The 21,889-nt window shown below is 46.4% G+C and overlaps 2 protein-coding genes across 2 annotated transcripts in view; one reads left to right on the top strand and one right to left on the bottom strand.

Annotated features, from left to right (window-relative positions):
- The first annotated feature begins 7,294 nt into the window (after positions 1–7,294).
- On the top strand, positions 7,295–19,070 carry LOC121931757 (rab-like protein 2A). Its single transcript, XM_042469750.1, has 9 exons — positions 7,295–7,558; positions 8,970–9,118; positions 11,956–11,985; positions 12,662–12,741; positions 13,760–13,839; positions 16,567–16,678; positions 17,120–17,217; positions 17,395–17,478; positions 18,054–19,070. The coding sequence occupies exons 2-9, from the start codon at positions 9,015–9,017 to the stop codon at positions 18,120–18,122; spliced, it is 657 nt and encodes a 218-aa protein (XP_042325684.1). The 5' UTR covers positions 7,295–7,558; positions 8,970–9,014; the 3' UTR covers positions 18,123–19,070.
- A 2,205-nt stretch (positions 19,071–21,275) lies between these two features.
- Positions 21,276–21,889, bottom strand: part of LOC121930815 (acrosin-like) — an 11,912-nt gene continuing 11,298 nt past the window's right edge. Inside the window, exon 4 of the mRNA XM_042467711.1 lies at positions 21,276–21,652. Coding sequence (XP_042323645.1) covers positions 21,276–21,652 — 377 coding nt within the window. The remainder of the gene's footprint in view (positions 21,653–21,889) is intronic.

Below are 21,889 nucleotides of genomic sequence, written 5' to 3'. Positions count from 1 at the left end.
ATTAACATCCATTAAAAGCCAAAGCCCTCTCCAGTCCATCTGCCATGGTCCAGGCCTTGGATGGTAGAGAAAACTGCTGGACCTCATCCAATTCCCCGCTACCCCCTTCTCCTTTTGCGCCATGTCTTTTTAGATTGTAAGCCTGGGGCAGGGAACCGTCTATTAAAAGCTTGATGTACAGTGCTGTGTAAATTTACAGCGCTTTATAATAAAGGTATAATAATAATAATCTAGCCAGCACAAACAGAATGGTGGAGGGAGCCGCAGGCCAAAAACATTTGGGAGTGCAGATTATTCTCCAGCCAGAATCCTCTTGGGGGCAAGAGTAAACATAGTTGGGGAAGTAGGTGCTGCACCAGTCCCCGCAACTATTATGGTTATGATATTATTAAGCTTCATTTATACAGCGCTGTAAATATACACAGCGCTGTACATACAAGATGGTTCCCTGCCCCAGGCTTGCAATCAAAAAGACAGACACAAAAGGGAGCATCATTCCCAAGTTTCCCCTCAGCCTCTCACTCACTTCTGCCCAGGCAAACTGGATGGAGAGCTAACCTACCTTGGTGCAAAGGGAGAGAGCAAAGTCTCGGTGCCACTGGGCAACTGTTGGGTTCAGGATATGAGGCTGGTGCCCATTGATGCTACGCACCAAGGATCTTGCTATTTGATTGTAAAGATTCGTTTGGCCCCTGCTTTTTCACTGCATTAACTATCCGTAAATGTAAGGCAGCCTCCCTTGAACTGATTCCCTGAGTCTTGGACTACAACACCATCATCCTTGCTGCTGGGATTTTGGGAGCTGAGTTCAAAAAACCCGGTGCGACTCAGGCTGCAGATTCCTTCATGTGTGTTGGGTGACAGATGGGAAACTGTGCTCTACTTTTATGCCCAGCAAATTTGTAACATGCCTTGGGAGAGCTGCTTGGTTTAACTTACCGTATTTTACATCCTAAATACAGTAGTTGTCAATTTAAGGTCCATTGCACAGCCCAAAATCAGGAAAATTGGTATCAGGATGGGCACCGCAATTCAAACAAGATGGTGAAAAGCTGGAGTGTGTCCAGGGGGAGCCACCAAAATGGTGAAGGGTCTGGAAGCATAAAGCCATTGAGGAGAGACTTAGGGGCTGGGTATGTTCACGCTGGGAGAAGAGAAGGTTAGAGGTGATATGATAATCGTGTTTATATTTGAAGATATGTCATATTTGAATGGAGCAAGCCTGGATTCTCTGCTCCGGAGACCAGGGCACACAGCAATGGATGTAAGCTACAGGAAAAGAGATTCCACCAAACCTTCGGAAGAACTTCCTGATGTTAAAAGCTGTGCGACGACCGTGGAAGATGCTGCCTTGGGGGTTGTCGGAGCCTCCTCCTTGGAGGTCTTTAAACAGAGGCTGGATGGGCATCGTCACAGGGGGTGCTTTGATGGTGAGTTCCCGCATGGCAGAATGCGGTTTGGACGGATCAGGGCCTTCTTGGGGTCTCTTCCAACTCTGTGGTTTTTTATTCTATGGCAAACAAACCAGTGATGGAAGCAAACCAAAAAGCTTCTCCATCAGGGCCATCCATCTGCCAGCATCCTGGGAAAGGGTCCCAGAACACACTACCCATCCCTGGAACCTTTAGGGTACTCACTTGGACTTGCCTACGGCGCTGTCCCCGGGCAGATGATCTTCACATTCTCATCCGTGTCGTATTGTCCTGGTCCACCTCCACGGTTGGTATCTCCGTTGGCCATCGGCTTCGTCGTGGTATTTTGGGAGGCTGGGGATCTGGGCTGTGCCTGCAAGTCAAGAGAAAAAAAGGATGTTTACAGCCCCCTGGGATGGGTTGCTCTGCTAATGCACAGACTGAAGCACACGATGATGACGACGACAGTGATGGAGGAGGAACCCAGATGGCACAGCGGGATAAGGAATAGACTCTTGGCTCTCTGGGTGGGGGGCTCCCCTTTATTCCATTTGTAAAGCAGAGACTGGATGGTTACTCTCGGAAGCTTTAGCTGGGGCTGCCCTGCACCGGTCTTCAGGGGACCCTTCCAGCTCCATCAGGGTACAGCTAGTTATTACTCATCAGCTTAATTATTCCTTCTCCATATTTAACAACATCAGACCAGACCCCCCAACAAGGACTCTGTTATCGGCTCTCAGCCCCGCAAGGGCTCCCAAAGTGATGAAACAGAAAACACCAGTTAAAACAGTACAATATGGAAAACAAATCCCACAATTCCATAGCACTAAGCAGCCATGGCAGTTAAAGAGGGGTTGAACTTCCTGAGATAAGGGCTGTTTGACAGAGGAACCCACTCCTTCCTCAATGGAGATTGTGTTGGAGTCTCCTTCTTTGGAGGCTGCCTTTAAGCAGAGGCTGGATGGCCATCTCTCAATGGGGATGCTTTGATGGAGAGTTCCTGCATGGCAGAAGAAGAAGGGGCTTGGACTGGATCAGGCCCTTCTTGGGGTCTCTTCCAACTCTAGGATTCTATGAAACTGAATTATTTCTACAGTCTAGTGCAGACAGACAGATAGATATCCCATCCACCCTCTCTCCTATGGAATTCTGGGATCTGTGTTTGTTGTGGCCTCAAAGTCTCAGCCAGAGAGGGCAAATGCATCACAAGGCTACAAACCCAGAATTCCACAGCACTGACCCATGGCAGTCTATATGATGTCAAAGTGCATTAATTCTGCCGGTGCCGACGCAACCAAAGTGAGGCCTCTGCCCATAATAATAACACATAACTGGTTTAACATATTTATTGCTATTAGTTTAGGACGACTACTAGTACTACACTTTATTTATCACCTTAGTATTAATTACTATATTATTAAATGGCTAACACGTTATTACTAATAAATAATGAATAATATTAGCAATGGATACTAAATAAATAATAAGTATAGTACTACTACTGTGCTTGTTATTATTAGTGTTCATTACTATTATTATTATCACTGATATCTACTACACTTTCAGATACATTATGGTTACTATTACAGTAGACTAATAGAATCATAATCATCATCGCCTTTCTCTCGATCCTGGGGCTCAAGGCGGCGAACTACATATTGAAAACCATCTACAGTTTGGGGGAGGGGAAAGCACACAAACCAGGAACAAAACCACAAATATAGGAACCGCGAAGGAGTCCAATTATTACCCAACTCTTCCCTGAGGAGAGCCCCCGGGCCCGCCTGGCCTCTCGCTGCGACGGCGGCCGGCCCTCCGGCGCTCGCCTCCTCCTTCCCCCGGCCCAGGGGACGCCGCCTCGGCTGCTCCGACGACGGGGAAGCGCCGCCGCCACCGGCCACGGCGCAGCGAGAACAAGAGGCCTACTTGCCCAGGCCTGACCAGGAAAGATAGGCGACTAGGCCGCGTTGCCTAGCAACCAACTTAGAGTCCAGGTTTACAGTCGATGCTTCTAGGCCTCGCTAGGAAAGAGTAGGCCCACTAGCCGCGTTGCCTAGCAACCAACTAGAAGAGCCCATTTATCAGTCACGCTCTAGCTCGCTAGGAAAGAGTAGGCCGACTAGGCCGCGTTGCCTAGCAACCAACTAGAAGAGCCAGTTATCAGTCACCGCTTCTAGGCCTCGCTAGGAAAGAGTAGGCCCGACTAGGCCGCATCGCCTAGCAACCAAGAACCCCCCTCAATTTACGGGTGAGAAACCCTTCCCTGCCCCGCTCTGGACCCCACAACAAACTACATTCCCAGAATTCCATCGCCTTGAGCCAAGGCAGTTAATGCGCTGTCAAAGGTGGTTATCTTTCCCCTGTGGATAGAGTCTTACTTTGGGAGCTGGAGGAGTTGTAACTACAACTCCCACATCCCCCTGCCGGGCCACGGAGCCTCCCGGGGGATGCTGGGAGTTGTCCCAGCCTGGGCCAAATGAAGTGTTTTAACTGAAATCCTTTGAAAAGCTTTTGAATAACATAAAACGAATAGCTGTCTTCTTTCTTAGCTCAGCAGCAGCTACAGCTACATGCGGAATTAATCCAGTTTTAACTGCCATGGCTCCATGCTATGGAATTCTGGGACCCGTAGTTTTGTGGATGTTTAGCCTTCTCTGACGAGGAGAGAGAGAGAGGATCTAGTGCCACAACAGACTACAAATCCCAGGATTCCACAGGATGGTTTCAAACTGCTTTTGTTCTGCAGGTCTCCAAGGCTGCATTTGCACTTACAGAATTAATGCAGTTTGACAGCGCTTTAATTGCCGTGGCCCATGCTGTGGAATTCTGGGAGTTGTAGTTTTAGCCTTCTCTGTCAGATGCTCAGGTGCCACAACAGCTTGATTACTATGCCACCCTCCATGTTCTTGTGACCGTCTTTTATCCCACCCAATTTGGCATTGGTCCGAAACCAACTGCCGAAGTAATCCAGTTTGAGACCGCTTTAACTGCCTGGCTCATGCTAGGGAATCCTGGGAATTGTGCTTTATTGTGCACCAGAGCTCTCTATGACAGAGAAGGCTCAATGTCTCACAGAACTACAGTTCCCAGAATTCCTTAGCCTTGAGCCAGGCCAGTAAGCGGTCTCAAAAGGGACTACTATAGAAATGACAGGACTTGTCCATAGGAAGTCATGGGAGAATGCTTGCCCATAAGGAATAATTGGGGTTACTTAGCCATAAAGAAACCATGCTTGCCCATAGGGAATCATTGGGGAATCAGTACTTGCTATGGCAAGTATTGTCCACTGATTCTCTATGGGCAAGTCTGGTTTCCCTATGGGCAAGTACTGTCATTTATGTTAATATGCCCATCCTCACTCGTGTTCCTAGGCAGATGCTTTCTGGGCAGGATCCCACGCAACGCCAACCCATCTTGCGGAGCAGAGCTTCTTCCCGATCTTCCCGAGGGCAAGATGAGGACCACTCTGCACATTCCTCACCGCCTCCTGCAGCTGACTCTTGCCCTTGTCACAGCCTGATGCTGTGGCTCATCCGCTCATCCTCCAGGTAAGGACAGTGGCCATCTGGTCCAACTCCATCCTGCCTTGCAGGAGACACCATCCAAGACCCTCCCTGGGACAGATGGACCTCCACCTCTCTTTAGAACGCCTCCAAAGAGGGGACACCATCACACTCCACTGAGGCAGCAAGTTTCCACTGTCAAACAGAACCCTGTGATGCCCCACTGGTCACGTCTTGCCAGTCAAGAGGAGCCATTCCTGTGTATCCTTTGGTTTGGCTGATCAACCAGTACAAATTCACTGAGGAGCAAGCTTGTTTTCTGTGCTCCGAGATTAGATGGTGTCTTCCTGCATGACAGAATGGAGTTGGATTGGACAGCCCTTTGGGTCTCTTCCATCTCTAGGTTTCTCTGGTTCTCTGACACACGATTCATCTTTGTGTCTTCCTAGGCTGTGCATAAGACCATTGTGGACAACAGGTTCTGATTGTCAAGAGCAAGGATCTGCTCTGGAGCAGGCAGGAGAGCCAGCAGTTTTACCAGGGCATTCAGGTGGGGTCACTGGCTCCCAAAACACACCCCTCCCACAAACACAAGGGCAAAACACCACCCAAATCCACTGACACCTACCTGAGGTAGTACTTGTCCCATGTTGTGGGATACAGATCAGGTAAATAAAATATTTGAAGTATTCATTGTTATTATTTGTAAACAGTTGGCTCTGCGTATCCATAGATTTTGCCATTTTATATAATGGACACAAGTTCCCTATGCCATTATACTTAATGGGATGGATCTGCGCATCCACGATTTTGTATCCATGGGGTCCCTGGAACCAAACCCAGCGGTACCAAAGGCCCACATATTATCTCAACATCAGTTCTCCTCTAAGTCTGTTTCTTCTGTAGTACAACAAACTACTGGATTATAAGAGAGAAACAACAGGGAAAAGTGAATGACTGTTATGGAAGGGCTGATGAGGGCTCTGAAGGCAAGTCATGCGCTGTTTCTATCAATTCCCTTCTTTCTTTTTCAGGGCGATTTTTCTACCAGAGGCTGGTGGAGTTCATGGCCAGGTATGTCAATTCTGTGTTTTGGGATACCCCTCCAGTGCTTCCTTTCAAGCTCAGAAAAGACCTTTTTATGCTGTGTTACCCTTAGAGCTTCCCTCAAACCAATTCACGCCAGTTTCTTTTATGTATATATCTCAGCCAACTGGCAGAAGCCCCACTTTGGTGTCATTGAACAGCATTTTAAAATTACAGCTTTATAAAAATGTGACAAGAAGGCCTTTTTACAAAGTCTTTTTATTTCCACCCTGCCTCCCACTTTTTTGCCTCCATCTGTCTGGAACGTCTTTTAGCAGCTCGGCACTGAGAGGTGAAGGAAGTGGAGAAACAAAAGCCCTTATCAGATGAGTCTGGAACAGGGTCTTCAGCACTGGCGGTTCGAATTCACGTTATTTCGCAAATACCATCATACCTGGGAACCCCTCGCATGGCAGGATTCAAATTGGCCAATACGCATTGCGCGCGAAGTGCATTCAGTGCAGAATGTTTGCCACACCGGTGCTCAACATGAGGATTGGCCGATTGTATTGGCCGCCTCGCACATGCTCAGTGGTGGTGCCTGCATGGGTTGCGACCTTAAACGCTTCCGGGGTGAAAGGGAGGTCCGTCATGAAAGCCCGGTAAACAGTGGAGAGCCAGCTCATGCACATTAACAATCGCGATACAACGTGCCCTCTATACATTCCTCTCTGTTTTCTCTCTACATTCCTGCTTGGTTTAACGTTACCATGACACTTCCTTGCAACAAATTGCAATGCCCGGTTCTACGTGTGTGTGTGGGTGTGGGGGGGGAGGAGCAGTTCCAGCGGCTGTCAAAGAGGCTGGATGGCCCTCTAAGTAAATGGGGATGCTTTTTTCCTCCTCCTCCTCCCGGCTTGGGAGCCAGCATAGGCTGCATCCCAGCAGGGAACAGGCGCGGGGCCGCTAGATCGCGGCGATCGCCGCCGTTCCAACGGCCCTCCTCCTCTCCTCCCGGCTTGAGAGGCAGCCTATGCTGGCTCCCAAGCCGGGAGGAGGAGGAGGAGGCTGCTGGAACCCCGATTCCAGCGGCCCCCGCGCTCTTCCCTGCTGGGATGCAGCTTATGCTGGCTCCAAGCCGGGAGGGAGGAGGAGGCTGCTGGAACCGCCCCCCCCTTCCCTGGAACCGGCAGAGGAAAGACCCACCGGAAGTTAAAATTGGAATCTGGGGGTCTTGCGATGGAATTCAGGACTGGGTAGTCACACCAGACCCATTCGCACTGAGATCGAACAGAGCCCAATCAACGCGGCCTAGTCGGGCCTACTCTTTCCTAGCGAGGCCTAGAAGCATCGACTGGTAAACCTGGACTCTACTAGTTGGTTGCTAGGCAACGCGGCCTAGTCGGGCCTATCTTTCCTGGTCAGGCCTGGGCAAGTAGGCCTCTTGTTCTCGCTGCGCCGTGGCTCGGTGGCGGCGGCGCTTCCCCGTCGCGGAGCAGCCGAGGCGGCGTCCCCTGGGCCGCGGGGAAGGGAGGAGGCGAGCGGCCGGAGGGCCGGCCGCCGTCGCAGCGAGAGGCCAGGCGGGATCCCGGGGGTCTCTCCTCAGGGAAGAGTTGGGTAATAATTGGACTTCCTTCGTCGGTTCCTATATTTGTGGTTTTGTTCCTGGTTTGTGTTGCTTTCCCCCCAAATCTGTAGATGGTTTTCAATATGTAGTTCGCCGCCTTGAGCCCCAGGATCGAGAGAAAGGCGATGATGATTATGATTCTATTATTCTACTGTAATAGTAACCATAATGTATCTGTAAAGTGTAGTAGTAATAGCAGTGATAATAATAATAGTAATGAACACTAAATAAATAACAAGCACAGTAGTAGTACTATACTTTATTATTTATTTAGTATCCATTGCTAATATTATTCATTATTTATTTAGTAATAACGTGTTAGCCATTTAATAATATTAGTAATTAATACTAAGGTGATAAATAAAGTGTAGTACTAGTAGTCGTCCTAATACTAATAGCAATAAATATGTGTAAACCAGTTTATTGTTGTTATTATTATGGGGCAGAGGCCTCACTTTGGTTGCGTCTGCACCGGCAGAATTAATGCACTTTGACATCATATTAGCTGCCATGGGTCAGTGCTGTGGAATTCTGGGGTTTGTAGCCTTGTGATGCATTTGCCCTTCTCTGGCTGAGAGCTTTGAGGCCACAACAAACTACAGATCCCAGAATTCCATAGGAGAGAGGGGTGGATGGGGATATCTATCTGTCTGTCTGCATCTAGACTGTAGAAATAATTCAGTTTCATAGAATCCTAGAGTTGGAAGAGACCCCAAGAAGGGCCCTGATCCAGTCCAAGCCCCTTCTTCTTCTGCCATGCAGGAACTCTCCATCAAAGCATCCCCATTGAGAGATGGCCATCCAGCCTCTGCTTAAAGGCAGCCTCCAAAGAAGGAGACTCCAACACAATCTCCATTGAGGAAGGAGTGGGTTCCTCTGTCAAACAGCCCTTACTCTCAGGAAGTTCAACCCCTCTTTAACTGCCATGGCTGCTTAGTGCTATGGAATTGTGGGATTTGTTTTCCATATTGTACTGTTTTAACTGGTGTTTTCTTGTTTCATCACTTTGGGAGCCCTTGCTGGGCTGAGAGCCGATAACAGAAGTCCTTTGTTGGGAGGGTCTGGTCTTGATGTTGTTAAATATGGAGAAGGAATAATTAAGCTGATGAGTAATAACTAGCTGTACCCTGATGGAGCTGGAAGGGTCCCCTGAAGACCGGTGCAGGGCAGCCCCAGCTAAAGCTTTCCTGAGAGGTAACCATCCAGTCTCTGCTTTACAAATGGAAATAAAGGGGAGCCTCCCACCCAGAGAGCCAAGAGTCTATTCCTTATCCCGCTGTGCCATCTTGGGTTCCTCCTCCATCATCGTCGTCGTCATCGTCTGTGCTTCAGTCTGTGCATTAGCAGAGCAACCCATCCCAGGGGGCTGTAAACATCTCTTTTTTGTCTCTTGACTTGCAGGCACAGCCCAGATCCCCAGCCTCCCAAAATACCACGACGAAGCCGATGGCCAACGGAGATACCAACCTGGAGGTGGACCAGGACAAATACGACACGGATGAGAATGTGAAGATCATCTGCCTCGGGGACAGCGCCGTAGGCAAGTCCAAGTGAGTACCCTAAAGGTTCCAGGGATGGGTAGTGTGCTTCTGGACCCTTTCCCAGGATGCTGGCAGATGGATGGCCCTGATGGAGAAGCTTTTTGGTTTGCTTCCATCACTGGTTTGTTTGCCATAGAATAATAAAACCACAGAGTTGGAAGAGACCCCAAGAAGGGCCCTGATCCAGTCCAAACCGCATTCTGCCATGCGGGAACTCACCATCAAAGCACCCCCTGTGACAGATGCCCATCCAGCCTCTGTTTAAAGACCTCCAAGGAAGGAGGCTCCGACAACCCCCAAGGCAGCATCTTCCACGGTCGTCGCACAGCTTTTAACATCAGGAAGTTCTTCCGAAGGTTTAGGTGGAATCTCTTTTCCTGTAGCTTACATCCATTGCTGTGTGCCCTGGTCTCCGGAGCAGCAGAATCCAGGCTTGCTCCATTCAAAATATGACATATCTTCAAATATTTAAACACGATTATCATATCACCTCTTAACCTTCTCTTCTCCCAGCTGAACATACCCAGCCCCTAAGTCTCTCCTCATATGGCTTTATGCTTTCCAGACCCTTCACCATTTTGGTGGCTCTCCCCTGGACACACTCCAGCTTTTCACCATCTTGTTTGAATTGCGGTGCCCATCTCTGATTACCAATTTTCCTAGATTTTGGCTGTGCAATGGACCTTAAATTGACAACTACTGTATTTAGGATGTAAAATACGGTAAGTTAAACCAAGCAGCTCTCCCAAGGCATGTTACAAAATTGCTGGGCATAAAAGTAGAGCCACAGTTTCCCATCTGTCACCCAACACACATGAAGGAATCTGCAGCCTGAGTCGCACCGGGTTTTTTGAACTTCAGCTCCCATAAATCCCAGGCAGCAAGGATGATGGTGTTGTAGTCCAAGACTGCAGGGAATCAGTTCAAGGGAGGCTGCCTTACATTTACTGATAGTTAATGCAGTGAAAAAGCAGGGGCCAAACGCATCTCTTAACAATCAAATAGCAAGATCCTTGGTGCGTAGCATCAATGGGCACCAGCCTCATTATCCTGAACCCAACAGTTGCCCAGTGGGCACCGAGACTTTGCTCTCTCCCTTTGCACCAAGGTAGGTTAGCTCTCCATCCAGTTTGCCTGGGCAGAAGTGAGTGAGAGGGCTGAGGGGAAACTTGGGAAATGATTGCTTCTCCTTTTGTGTCGTGTCTTTTTAGATTGCAAGCCTGAGGGCAGGGAACCATCTTTGTATGTACAGCGCTGTGTATATTTACAGCGCTGTATAAATGAAGCTTAATAATCATCATAATCATAATAGTTGCGGGGACTGGTGCAGCACCTACTTCCCCAACTATGTTTACTCTTGCTCCCCAAGAGGATTCTGGCTGGAGAATTCATCTGCACTCCCAAATGTTTTTGGCCTGCAGCTCCCTCCACCATTCTGTTGTGCTGGCTAGATTATTATTATTACAGTATTAACCTTTATTTATAAAGCGCTGTAAATTTACACAGCGCTGTACATACAAGCTTTTAATTAGACGGTTCCCTGCCCTCAGGCTTACAATCTAAAAAGACATGGCGCAAAAGGAGAAGGTGGTAGCGGGGAAGTGGATGAGGTCCAGCAGTTCTTCTCTACCTCCAAGGCCTGGACCATGGCAGATGGACTGGAGGGAGGGCTTGGCTTCTTAATGGATGGTTAATCTTCTTCTGGGCAGGCCTGTTGGAGCTAGCCTGCCTCTCTCCCCCTCAAGATGGAGGATGAAGGGAGGGCTTGTCTTCTTCCAGGCAGGCCTGGTGGACCTAGCCTGCCTTTCTCCCTCTCAAGCTGGTGGATGAAGGGAGGGCTAGATGGCTGCTAGGAGTTGCAGTCCAACCATGTCTGGAAGACCACATGATTCTCAATAGGTTTACCAGACTGAAAACTGGAGAGGGCTCCTTTAACAAATGTGTAGAACAGAGAATTTATCAGGTAACAACCAACATCTCCTGAAATTCCCTCTTTAGCACAACCATTAAAGGTACAGGAGCTCTCTCAGGTTTTCAGTCTGGCAAGCCCGATACTCACCCAAACTACATAGTTCACCACCACCGTTGCCTTCTTAATACAATACCTGGTACCTACTTAGGATGTGTGAGTTGTCCAACCTACATTCAGTGTTCTGGCTTTTGATCTGACTAGGTATTTGAGTACACCCACACTGTACAACTCAGCACTTTTATGATAACACTTTTTAACTGCCATAGCTCTGTCCTGTGGAATCCTGGGATTTTTAATTTCACGGGACACTTAAAATGCTCTGCCTAAGAACTTTAACATGGCATTTCAGGAGCTTGAAGTATAGGATTCCAAGTGCATCACCAAACCACAAATCTCAGGATTCCATAAGAGGAGCCATGACAATTTAAGTGGGTTCAGGGGGCTATAATTGTGCACTGTGGATACAGTCCTTGAATGAAATGGCCTGCCTTTGCTTCATCACACAGCTTAGCTGACCTGCCAGGTGCCTTGTGCCCAATCTGTTTCTGTGGATTGTGGCCATAGCAGACATGACAGAACCCTGTGCTTGGAATACAGAAGGACCTGGGTTTGGTCCTGGGGGACACTCTTATCTGATCCCGCAGAGCCTCTTTCAGTAAGATAGGCTAGTGATAGGCTATGGATGGATAGTCCACTCCAATCCAGGGCAGTCCTCTGTCGCTTCTTTTCTCTGCCCATAGCCCGGCTCTGGATGACTGGGGCAGATTGGGAGGAGGCTGATCTGTGGACTTGTAAGCCGCTTCCCTTCTCTCTGTTGTGTTTCTTGAGCAGGATTTGTATTCACTTGACAGCTTTCCCTCCTTCTCTCTTTCAGGTTAGTGGAGCGCTTTCTCCTGGATGGCTTGTATCCTTTTCAACTTTGCAAACTCTCACACACCACTGTCCTAGAGAATCTGCATTTTAATTAATTTTGATTCCTCTTGAGTTTTGCACAAGGCTTGGTACAGTTGTGACATTTGTGTAAATGCAGTTGATTAAGCATACATATGTAAAGACATGCACATGCACAGATAGGTTTGAGGTGTCAAGCAATAACCTCATCATGTTCATTGCAAGATCTTGAGCCAGTCACTCTCATGTCTGTTGTGCAGAGGAGTAGGAGTGGAAGGAATATGCATTGGTCTTGTATTTTCCAGCCAAGAAGGGGGGTTCCCAGCACTTGGGAAGTTTATTGGGAAGTAGCCAAGGTTGCTGCTACAAGGTGCTTTGCACTTTGGGAAATCTTTGTGCAGAAAATTGTGGACATTATTTTTTTCTACTAAGAAAAAAAACCAGTGCCACTGCCTAGAAATCTGCTTTCTATACAGAAAAACAGTGTATTTCTGTGCAGAAATCCTTTTTAAAGTACAAATAATGGTCAAGAATGGTGCAGAAATCTTGTTCTCAGCCAGTGGGAAAACATAGGATTTTTCCTATGTAAAGGACACAAAAACGTACATTCGACTGAGCCGCTTTGGACTGCCACCTTCTCCATCGGTTCCCCCCCTTCCCTGACTTTCCCCCTTGACTTCCACCCTCAGCAAACCTCAGCAGCTGTCCACCTATGCCCTGACGTTCTACAAATATACAACCACTGTGGATGGGAAGACCGTCCTTGTGGGTAAGGCCTTTCTGATGGACCTGACAGCTGGGGGGGGGGTCATGTGGGTGCATGTTGTCTGATCTCAGCACAAATGAGTCCCCATCTCCTCCATTTCTGATTTAAAAATGAATGAGGGCTGGATTATGATCAGTGAGGAATCTGTACCAAGTCTGTCTGAGGAGAATGGGTTTATTGAGAGAAACCCAAAGATAGAATTGTGGAGAAAATTCATAGATGTCCTCAGAGGATGGTGAACCTCCCTTTTTTTGGAGAATCTTTAACAAGAAGGTAGATGGGCACCTTTCAGGAGTGCTTTATTCCTGTATTCCTGCATGGCAAGAGGTTGGACTAGGTGACCCTTATGGCCCCCTCCAACTATGATTCTGTGAGATGGCCCTGGAGGCCAGGTGGCCAGTGATGGAGAGGGGTTTGGAGCCAGGAGGAAGACAGAGCCGGCAGATAGTGGCAGTGACATACTGGCCAATTACAGAACATCCAAAATTGGCAAAATGGTGATACAGTTATACGGACAACCAAAAGGCCCATTACACATGTTGCAAACCTTTGAAGCTCCACTGGCTCCTTCATCAGGGAAAAGTGTTAAAAATCATACAGGAGAAAGGTTGTTTTTTTCTATGACAATGTTAGTCATAGCCCTGCATTTGGTTCAGATGTTGTGGTTGTTGTCCTCTATTCAGATGGTATGGAAGGGCATTCAGACAGGTGGGCTCTTCCTTCTACTGGTCATGTTGGTACTGGAAGAGTTGGTTCCAGTAATAACCCTAGCATTCCATTGCCTCAGATGGCTTAAGAAGCCCTGCCCTAGAGACTTTTTTTGGATGGAAAAAAACAGAATGTGGCCAATTTTTTTTGGTGGGGGACAACATGGGACTCCCTCGGGCTGAAGTGATTTGCACCTCTGTTATGTAGCAACAGCCTCCCTTCCAAAAACAGAGCCCCAAATGGTGGCTTTATGTCTGAAGCAAGGCATGTTCCTTCATGATGACTAACTGAGCTCTGGCTTCCTGTCTTTCAGATTTCTGGGATACGGCTGGGCAGGAACGTTTCCAAAGCCTCCACGCCTCCTACTACCATAAGGCCCATGCGTGCATCATGGTGAGGAAATGGACGTTGGTTTTTTGGTGTGGGACTGGCCCAGTGGTGTCAGGATGGCTGTGGTGATGAGCCTTTCTCCTCTCTTCTTAGACTGACCTATCAGCAAATGGACTATTGTGTATGTGATGGACATGAAAGGTTGTGAGGCTTCTGTGTGGCTAGGGTTAATATTTATTTGTTTAAAGCGTTTATACTGTTTGGCTGGGAGGGTCTCAAAGCAGCTTATAGAAGAATAACAGTGTGTTTCCTCAAGCTCACAGAAATTATTGTTGTCATTTATGACTTGAGGTAACCCTGAGATTAATCTATCATGGGATTTTCTCGGCAGAATTTGTTTTGAGGAGGTTTGCCTTTGCCTTCTTCTGAGGCTGAGAGAGTGTGACTTATCTAAGGCCACCAGCTTGGGTTTCCATGACCAATTGGGGACTCTGGTTTCCAGAGCCATAGGCTAGCATTGAAATCACTACACCACACTGGCTTGCAACAGAAATTATACCAAAGGGAAAAAAGAGATAACATTACACTCGCCCCTCCACATTTGTGGTTTTGACTTTTGTGGGTTTGATTATTCACAGATTTTATTAATATGTTATCTCTAGGAATCTCTAGGTTCTCCAGCACAACCTTTTGATCAACTTTAACCAAAAGTCACACTGAAGGACCTAGAGATTCCTAGAGAGAACACTCCACTAAGCGTTTGTAGTGCTCTAGCGCAACTCTATGGTCAGTGTCTGGCAGATGCTGACCACAGAGTTGAACTGGAGGACTTAGAGATTCCTAGAGAGATGTTTTCTAAGGTAAAACAATGCTTTTGTTATCTGCGGTTTTTCCACATTCACAGGGGTCCCTAACCCCAGTGAATGGGGAGGGATGAGTGCATTCTACTGTGTGGCATTTGCTATATGGATGGAAATTAGGTATCCTGAAAAATGTCAGTTTCATATTGTTTTTAAAAATCCAGTTTTGGGGCTTTGTACTTTTAAGGCAGTGGCTCTCAAACCGTGGGGCAGCAGGAGCTGCAGGGAGGGTGCGACAGTTGCTCAAGGAGACAACAAGAGACTTGGAAGCTCTGATTTCTTCTCTTCCTAAACTTCTTTTTGTTTAAAATTTACACATGCATTGAGTTAAATATTGAATTTGCTTAAATAAAACTGTTTGAACAATGTTTTGTTCTTATAAAATGTTAAAATATGACTATACATGAACGTGCAAATGTAAATATGCACACTAAATAAACAGAAAAAATTATTCATATACCATATCGAGTGGTGATCCCAAAAGTAAAATGTTTCAGAACCACTGTTTGAAGGGGAAGCTAGAAAACACCTGAACGCACAGCTGACAGTCAGTGGTGAACTTAACAGTCCTTTCCATCTTCTAAGACTCCATGCTTAGATCCTCCACAGAGGAAGAGCATATACAATACATGCATACCTTTCTAAAGAGATAGAAAATATTTAGCAGCATTTTTAAAGAAGCTAACATTAAAGGTATTTACAAAAATCGTATTTTGTCACCTTCAGTGCTAATTTGTTTCAGCTTGCATTGCTTGTCAAGGAGTCCTCTGGCTGCCAATGGGAGCCTCTCGCCTTTGGCCTGGGCAGATGAGTGTTTTAGCTAGTTTGTTTTTCTGGGTTTTAAGATTTGTAAACTTTTTTATATAATTTTAATTGATGATATGTGTTATTGATGTGTTTTATTGTCTCACATTTTTGTTTTGTGTTGTACACCGCTTTGATCAAATTTGGAAAAGTGGTTTATAAATAATAATAATAATAATAATAATAATTATTATTATTATTATTATTATTTTATGTAGAGCAGGGTTGGACTAAATGTAGCCTTTCAGCGGTTGTTGGACTGCAACTCCTATCAGGCCTGGGCAGCATACTCAATGGGAATAAATGATGGGACCTGGATTTCAACAGTGTTTGGAAGGAAAGGGGAGAGTTGCATTTTGCCCACTGTGATGTAAGAGGAAGTGTCTCCTGCTGCTTTCTGCCAGACAGGATTACTCCTATCCTATCAGAACAGCAGCAGAGACCGTTGTGCTGGCTTTTGGTTTTTGTGCACATCTAGCTCTCTTCTTATCATTGATCTCCTCCACTTGAGCAGGAGAGAGACATGCTGCTTTATCAGAGCTTGGATTTTATTTATTTATTTACTACAACTTTCAGAATCCACTAGCCATTGTCCATGCTGCTTGGGGGATTCTGGGAGTTACAATCCCTGAAACAGCAACAGTTTCCAAGCTTAATACTTCATCCTGGTCCTCAAAGTAAAACTGCAAGGAGGTTTGTGGGGTTCTCCCCCAGCCTTCTCCATCCATGGGCAGCCATACCACTCCCACTCACAGTGCTGCATCCCAGGTTTAGGCCTCCCCAAACTCTGGCCTTAGGCTTGGCTCTCATTGTGTCTTGGCCAGCAGAGGGGCCAGAGACCATGCTTGTGTGCAAAATGAGATGGAGCTTGCGTTTCATCTGGTGGCATTCAACACCACCACCAACAACAGTTCACTTATACCCCAACTTTCCCCCCAAAACTGGGACCCAAGGCATTTTATGTATATGAAAATAAATTGATGAACTTTCATTGAAGCTAATTTTCTCTGGAAATCTTTGGCTTTGTGGTCTCCCTGCCTCTGAAATTCCACATCAGAATACTGGACCTTCCAACTGGCGTATCTATGCCAGGCTGTACCTTCTACCACTTTTTCTCTTTTGCCAGGTCTTTGACGTCCAGAGGAAGGTCACTTACAAGAACCTGGGCAATTGGTACAAGGAGCTGCGTGAATTCAGGCCTGAGATCCCCTGCATCGTGGTGGCCAACAAAATTGATGGTGGGCCTCCTCTTTTCTAGACTGAGATTTTTTACTTTTTTGTCAAGTTGGGGCCTCAGAGGGATTGGTGGTTTCCAAACCTTTCACCATGTTGGTCACCATCCTCTGGGCATGTTCCAGCTTGTCAGCATCCTTTTTGAATTGTGGTGCACATATTGGACGCAGTATTCCAAGTGGAGCCTGACCAAAGTGGAATAGAGTGGCCCTATTATTTCCTTCAGTCTAGACACCATACTTCTATTGATGCAGACATATAGGTTGGCAGGCAGCTTGAAGGTGCACACACAAAGGAAGAAAGCTTTATTCACCCTCTATACAGATGGAGACCATCGCTGTGCACATGTACATGCTTGACTTTAGACTTAAGTAGCTGGTATAAAGGTGACACAGCTTCCCTATAATGGCTCATTGACCCAGACTCCTTCTCTCTTGCTTTTCCAGCTGACATGAAAGCGACCCAGAAAAGCTTTAATTTTCCACGGAAGTTCAACTTGCCCTTTTATCTTGTGTCTGCTGCCGATGGTACCAATGTGGTGAAGGTAGGAGAAGGCCATTGCTGAATGTATTTGGGGGGAGGGGGCAGTTCTTGTGGCTGGTTTCTTGGGCAGGAGAGATTGATGTGAGGAGCACGCAGCCTCCTGCAGCAGGTCTACAGGTGGGCAAAGCCAAGTGTTCATTGTACTTTCTCCACCTTTGGCTCATTCCTTATTCTGCAGATCTTCAATGATGCCATCAAATTGGCCATCGCCTACAAACAGAATTCAGGGGATTTTATGGATGAAGTCTTGAAGGAGCTAGAGGTAAGAGAACCTTCCTCATGTTTTACATAGGTATTCCCATGGCCTCTCCTTGTGTGGGGCAGCAATCTTGCCTTTGACAGAACTTGAGGTTCCAAACTGTCTTTAAGGATATCCCTAAATAGACTGTGTCACAGTAGCCTAGCTGAAATGCTACCAAAGACAATGTAAGTGAAGGTGAAGACTGGCACTGCACAGGGGAAGATCCCCTTCCTAGCTGCAGCCACCTTTAGGGTTTACCTGGGGAGGGTTGAGGCCCAGATCTTACTTTACTGAAAGTGAAGCATGGAAATCTCCCAGTGAATTAAGTGTGGGAGGTCATGCTAAGGGTGCCCAGCTGCACCCACATGGCCAATGTGCAGCCAAGGGGCATCAGTGTGTCAAGGGATCCTCCAACTGCTGCTGCGCTCATCGGGAAAAGGAGTTGTGGAAGGAGCAACTGGTTGTCTCCTCCTTCGGGGCCAAAGAATGTACTTAAAACAGCCTGATTTGTTTCTAAAAGCCTGGTGTCTCAGACACCAGTAGGATTTCAACCTCTCTCTTCAGCTTTCTTCTTCCCTTTCCTGTTCCCATCTTAGACTTTTGAACTGGAGAAGAAGGAGGGTAACTCACCAGACAAAGAGGAGAATGACCCAGAAGAAATGTAGGCATCCACCTGAGTCCTGGAAAAACAGCAGGAAAGCCTGGATCTGCTCCATCAAGTAGCTAGAATTTGTCCTTTCCACAGAAACTTGGGAGTGCCAAATTTGTCTGCTGCTTGGAGGTGAATGTGGGCCGCCTAACCAAGAATAGCTATGCTATCCTGGGTACTTGTTGCCATGTGTGGATGGCCGAGAAGATGCCCACAGCAGCTTGATGCCCTTGAGAATGGGGAGATGATGCCATTTGGTGGGAGATAGGCCCACTCCATGGCCTGGTGGAGGAGGAAGCCCTCTGCAGAGCTGTTGGTGGGCTCCATCTTGAGAAATAAACGACTTAAGAAGGACATTCTTGGCATGCTTTCCTGTACCCTAAATGAAGGAAGCAAACATTTATCTGATCTCAAATGGAGTGCTGCTTCTCATCCTCCTCTCATAGAATCGCATCAGGAACCCCTTGCGCAAAGGTGAGCAACTGTGGTGGGTCCTGGGGCCAAATGTTTGCCTGTGGATTCTCCACAGGCTGCTTGGACTGCCCATATGTAACACCATTTCAATGGGGGAAGTTAATAACAACTTTTCAAGATTAAAACTGAAATCTTGGAAAAGAAAAGAGACACGATCGACTTATAAATGTTCTAGCAGAAGGATAGATTGGTCGGAAAGACTGAACAGAGGGGTGAAAAATACATGGCCAAATTTATGTCATATGTAAGAGAGAAAAATTACCTCTAATAAAAAGGAATTGGCAATTTATTAGAGAAAAAACAAAAAATAGTAGGAAAAGCAATAGAAAATATGGCTAGTTTAATCGAGATGAAATTATTTTAAGGATATCAGTGAGATTGGATGTGAAATGCATGGCTTGATCGGAGTAAGTGAGATGGAATTGATATATGCAAATAAGTAATATGTAATATTATCAATAAACCAAATGTCTTTTCTATTTTGATAACATTTTAGTTTTCAGATATAAGCATACATTTGTTTGTTTTTATACAGTATATGTGTGTATTGTTTAATAAGTGAAAAAGAAAGATTGAACAGAGGGACAACAAAGATGTAAATAGCCCCAAAATTGCAAGAGTTAGGAACTGGATTGATTTTATATTATGATACATGATAGAATGATAAGAGCTGGAAGACACCCCAAAAAGGGCCATCCAATCCAACCCCCTTCTGCCATGCAGGAACTCTCAATCAAGCATCCTCAACAGATGGCCATCCAGCCTCTGTTTAAAGACCTCTAAGGAAGGCTACTCCACCACAATCTGAGAGAGTGTGTTCCACTGCGAGCAGTTGTTAATGTCAGGAAAATCTTCCTAATGTTGAGCTGGAATCTCTTTTCCTGCAGCTTGCATCCATTGCTCCATTGGGTCCTGTTCTGTGGAGCAGTGAAAACAAGCTTGCTCCCTCCTGAATATGACATCCCTTCAGGGCTCTCATATCACCTCTTAACCTTCTCTTCTCCAGGCTAAATATCCCCAGCTCCTTGAGTCTTTCCTCAGAGGACTTCATGGTTTCCAGGCCCTTCACCATTTTAGCCGCCCTCCTTTGGAAATGCTCCAATTTCTCAATGTCCTTTTTGAATTGTTTTACCCAGAAGTGGGCACAGGATTATTCCAGGTGAGGCCTGACCAGAGCAGAATAGAGTGGCACTATTACTTCCCTTGATCTAGACACTATACTTCTATTGGTGCAGCCTAAAATCGCATTGGCCTTTTTAGCTGCCGCATCGCACTGTTCAACTTCTGGTCTATTTGGACTCCTAGGTCCTTTTCACACGTATAAATCTTGTTTAGCCATCCTATATCTATGCATTTCATTTTTTTTTTTTACCTACATGCATTACTTTACATATCTCTGTGTTGGAATTCATTTTGTTAGCTTTGGCCCAGCTTTCCAGCCTATTCAGGTCATTTTGAATTCTGCTCCTGTCCTCTGGAGTATTAGCTATTCCTCCTAATTTGGTGTCATCTGCAAATTTGATAAGTATGCCCCCAATTCTGTCATCCAAGTCATTGATAAAGATGTTGAATACCCTTGGGCCCAGGACAGAGCCCCACTGGACACCGGTCACTTCTCTCCAGGATGAAAAGGAGCCATGGCTGAGCGTCCCTTGGCTTCGGCCGGTCAACCAATGACAAATCCATGTAACAGTTGCCTTGTCTAGCCCACATTTTACAAGCTTGTTTGCAAGAATGTCTTGGGGAACTTTGTCAAAGGCCTTACTGAAATCAAGATACATTATATCCACAGCATTCCTTTCATCTAACAAGCTGGTAATTTTATCAAGAAAAGATCCAATTAGCCTGGCATGACTTGTTTTTGAGAAAGAGGGTCAGGAAAGGGTTTGAGCTCTGGTCAAGCCTTCGTGATACGAAGGTGGGAAACAGAGCAGGAAGAATGCCCTCCTTGTGCTCAGACCTTGATGCACCAGTAATTTTAAATGTTACATACTGACTTGAGCATCCATGCTTCTACTGACTCCATGTATGTCCTTTTTGTAATATCTGGGTCTCAGCTGAAAAGAAGCATGAAAATGAACATACATTTCTCATTTCTTTACATGTGGTGGGCATCAGTTTTAACATATGGGTACCACTCATGTCTTTGTGAATAAGGAGAAGACTCAAGATTGTCCAGTTTCCTGATTTCTATCTTGATGCCCTTTCTGACTCAGGTGTGCAAGGCATGCGCATTTTTCTAGTTGTGTGCAACATTGCGTGCTTTTTTTCTTTTTGGAAAGATACACATTTCCCCATAAAACATATATTTGTGCATATATTCTTTAATGAAATTACGCTATTTTTCATCCTCATTTTTCAGAAGAATACATTTTATCTAACATGGGGTTTTTTGGTGCGCAGATCAGATTGCTTGCTCAATCTGATCGCAAATTGCATCTGCTTCCAGTTACAGGAGGTGCAAATTGGATACATTCAGGTCCAAATCAAATATATGGGTCCCATCCTTAACAGCACTGTTAGGAAGCGTGCAACTATGCAGGAGTAGGAGGTGTATAAAACCGGATATTCCCTGTGCAATAGGCATGCAACGGCTGGTGGGTGGTGAGAAGGTCTGTAACAAACATAAGTTTATTTTTCCTCCAGATATGATCCCATAAGCTTGCTGCCAGAGCTCTGGCACAGCTTGGCACCGCTAAGACTTAGCAACTCTCGTGTTGCACTTGCGTTTTAAAACTATTTGGGGCTTTTGCACTTTTTTACAAGGGCCTTTATCCACCACGGGCAGCTTCGCGCTTGAGGACAGTTTCACGTCCTTGTCAGGAGACATGTTTACTTCCTCTATGATTTCCACCTCAGTCAGTTTGGGCAATTTCCCACTTTTGCCTTTCCTCGTGTGCCGCAAGAACTTCTGGAGCAGCCTGAAGAAGGTAGCCACAGTGCCATTTGCTCCTTTGGGGACCTGGGTTTCTTCAGGTGCAGCAGCAGCAGGAGCTTGAGATAGCACCTCAGGAAGCTCTGACTCTGGAACTTCAGTCTCGGGTTGAGTTGGGCCTTCATATTCAGGAGTGGCTAGGGACACAGGCTCAGTTTGAAGTGGGGCTTCAGTCTCAGGTTGAATGGTTTGTAGCTTCAGAGGAGGTGAGACTTCCAGCTTGATGTGAATAGTCATGGTTTCAGGTTTAACTTGAGCCGTGGTTTGAGGCTTGGGTTGTGGCAGTGGCTGGGATGTAATTGCGGGTGGAGGTTGGGTTTGGGGTTGGGGTGGAGGAAGGGCTGTGGTTGGAGGTGGAGGTGGTGGAGAAATGG

This window comes from Sceloporus undulatus, chromosome 5 (assembly GCF_019175285.1).
Source record: "Sceloporus undulatus isolate JIND9_A2432 ecotype Alabama chromosome 5, SceUnd_v1.1, whole genome shotgun sequence".
Lineage (NCBI taxonomy): Eukaryota > Metazoa > Chordata > Lepidosauria > Squamata > Phrynosomatidae > Sceloporus > Sceloporus undulatus.
The sequence above is the reverse complement of the archived record's forward strand: the minus strand, read 5'-3'. Positions and strand labels throughout refer to the sequence as shown.

What these genes read in the sequence shown, in the direction of transcription:
- LOC121931757 (XM_042469750.1), top strand. Translation starts at nt 9,015, where the DNA reads ATGGCCAACGGAGATACCAACCTGGAGGTGGACCAGGACAAATACGAC. An exon ending in GGTGGCCAACAAAATTGATG is followed by an intron (nt 16,679 to 17,119) that starts GTGGGCCTCCTC and finishes TTGCTTTTCCAG; the next exon opens with CTGACATGAAAGCGACCCAG. An exon ending in AAGTCTTGAAGGAGCTAGAG is followed by an intron (nt 17,479 to 18,053) that starts GTAAGAGAACCT and finishes TTCCCATCTTAG; the next exon opens with ACTTTTGAACTGGAGAAGAA.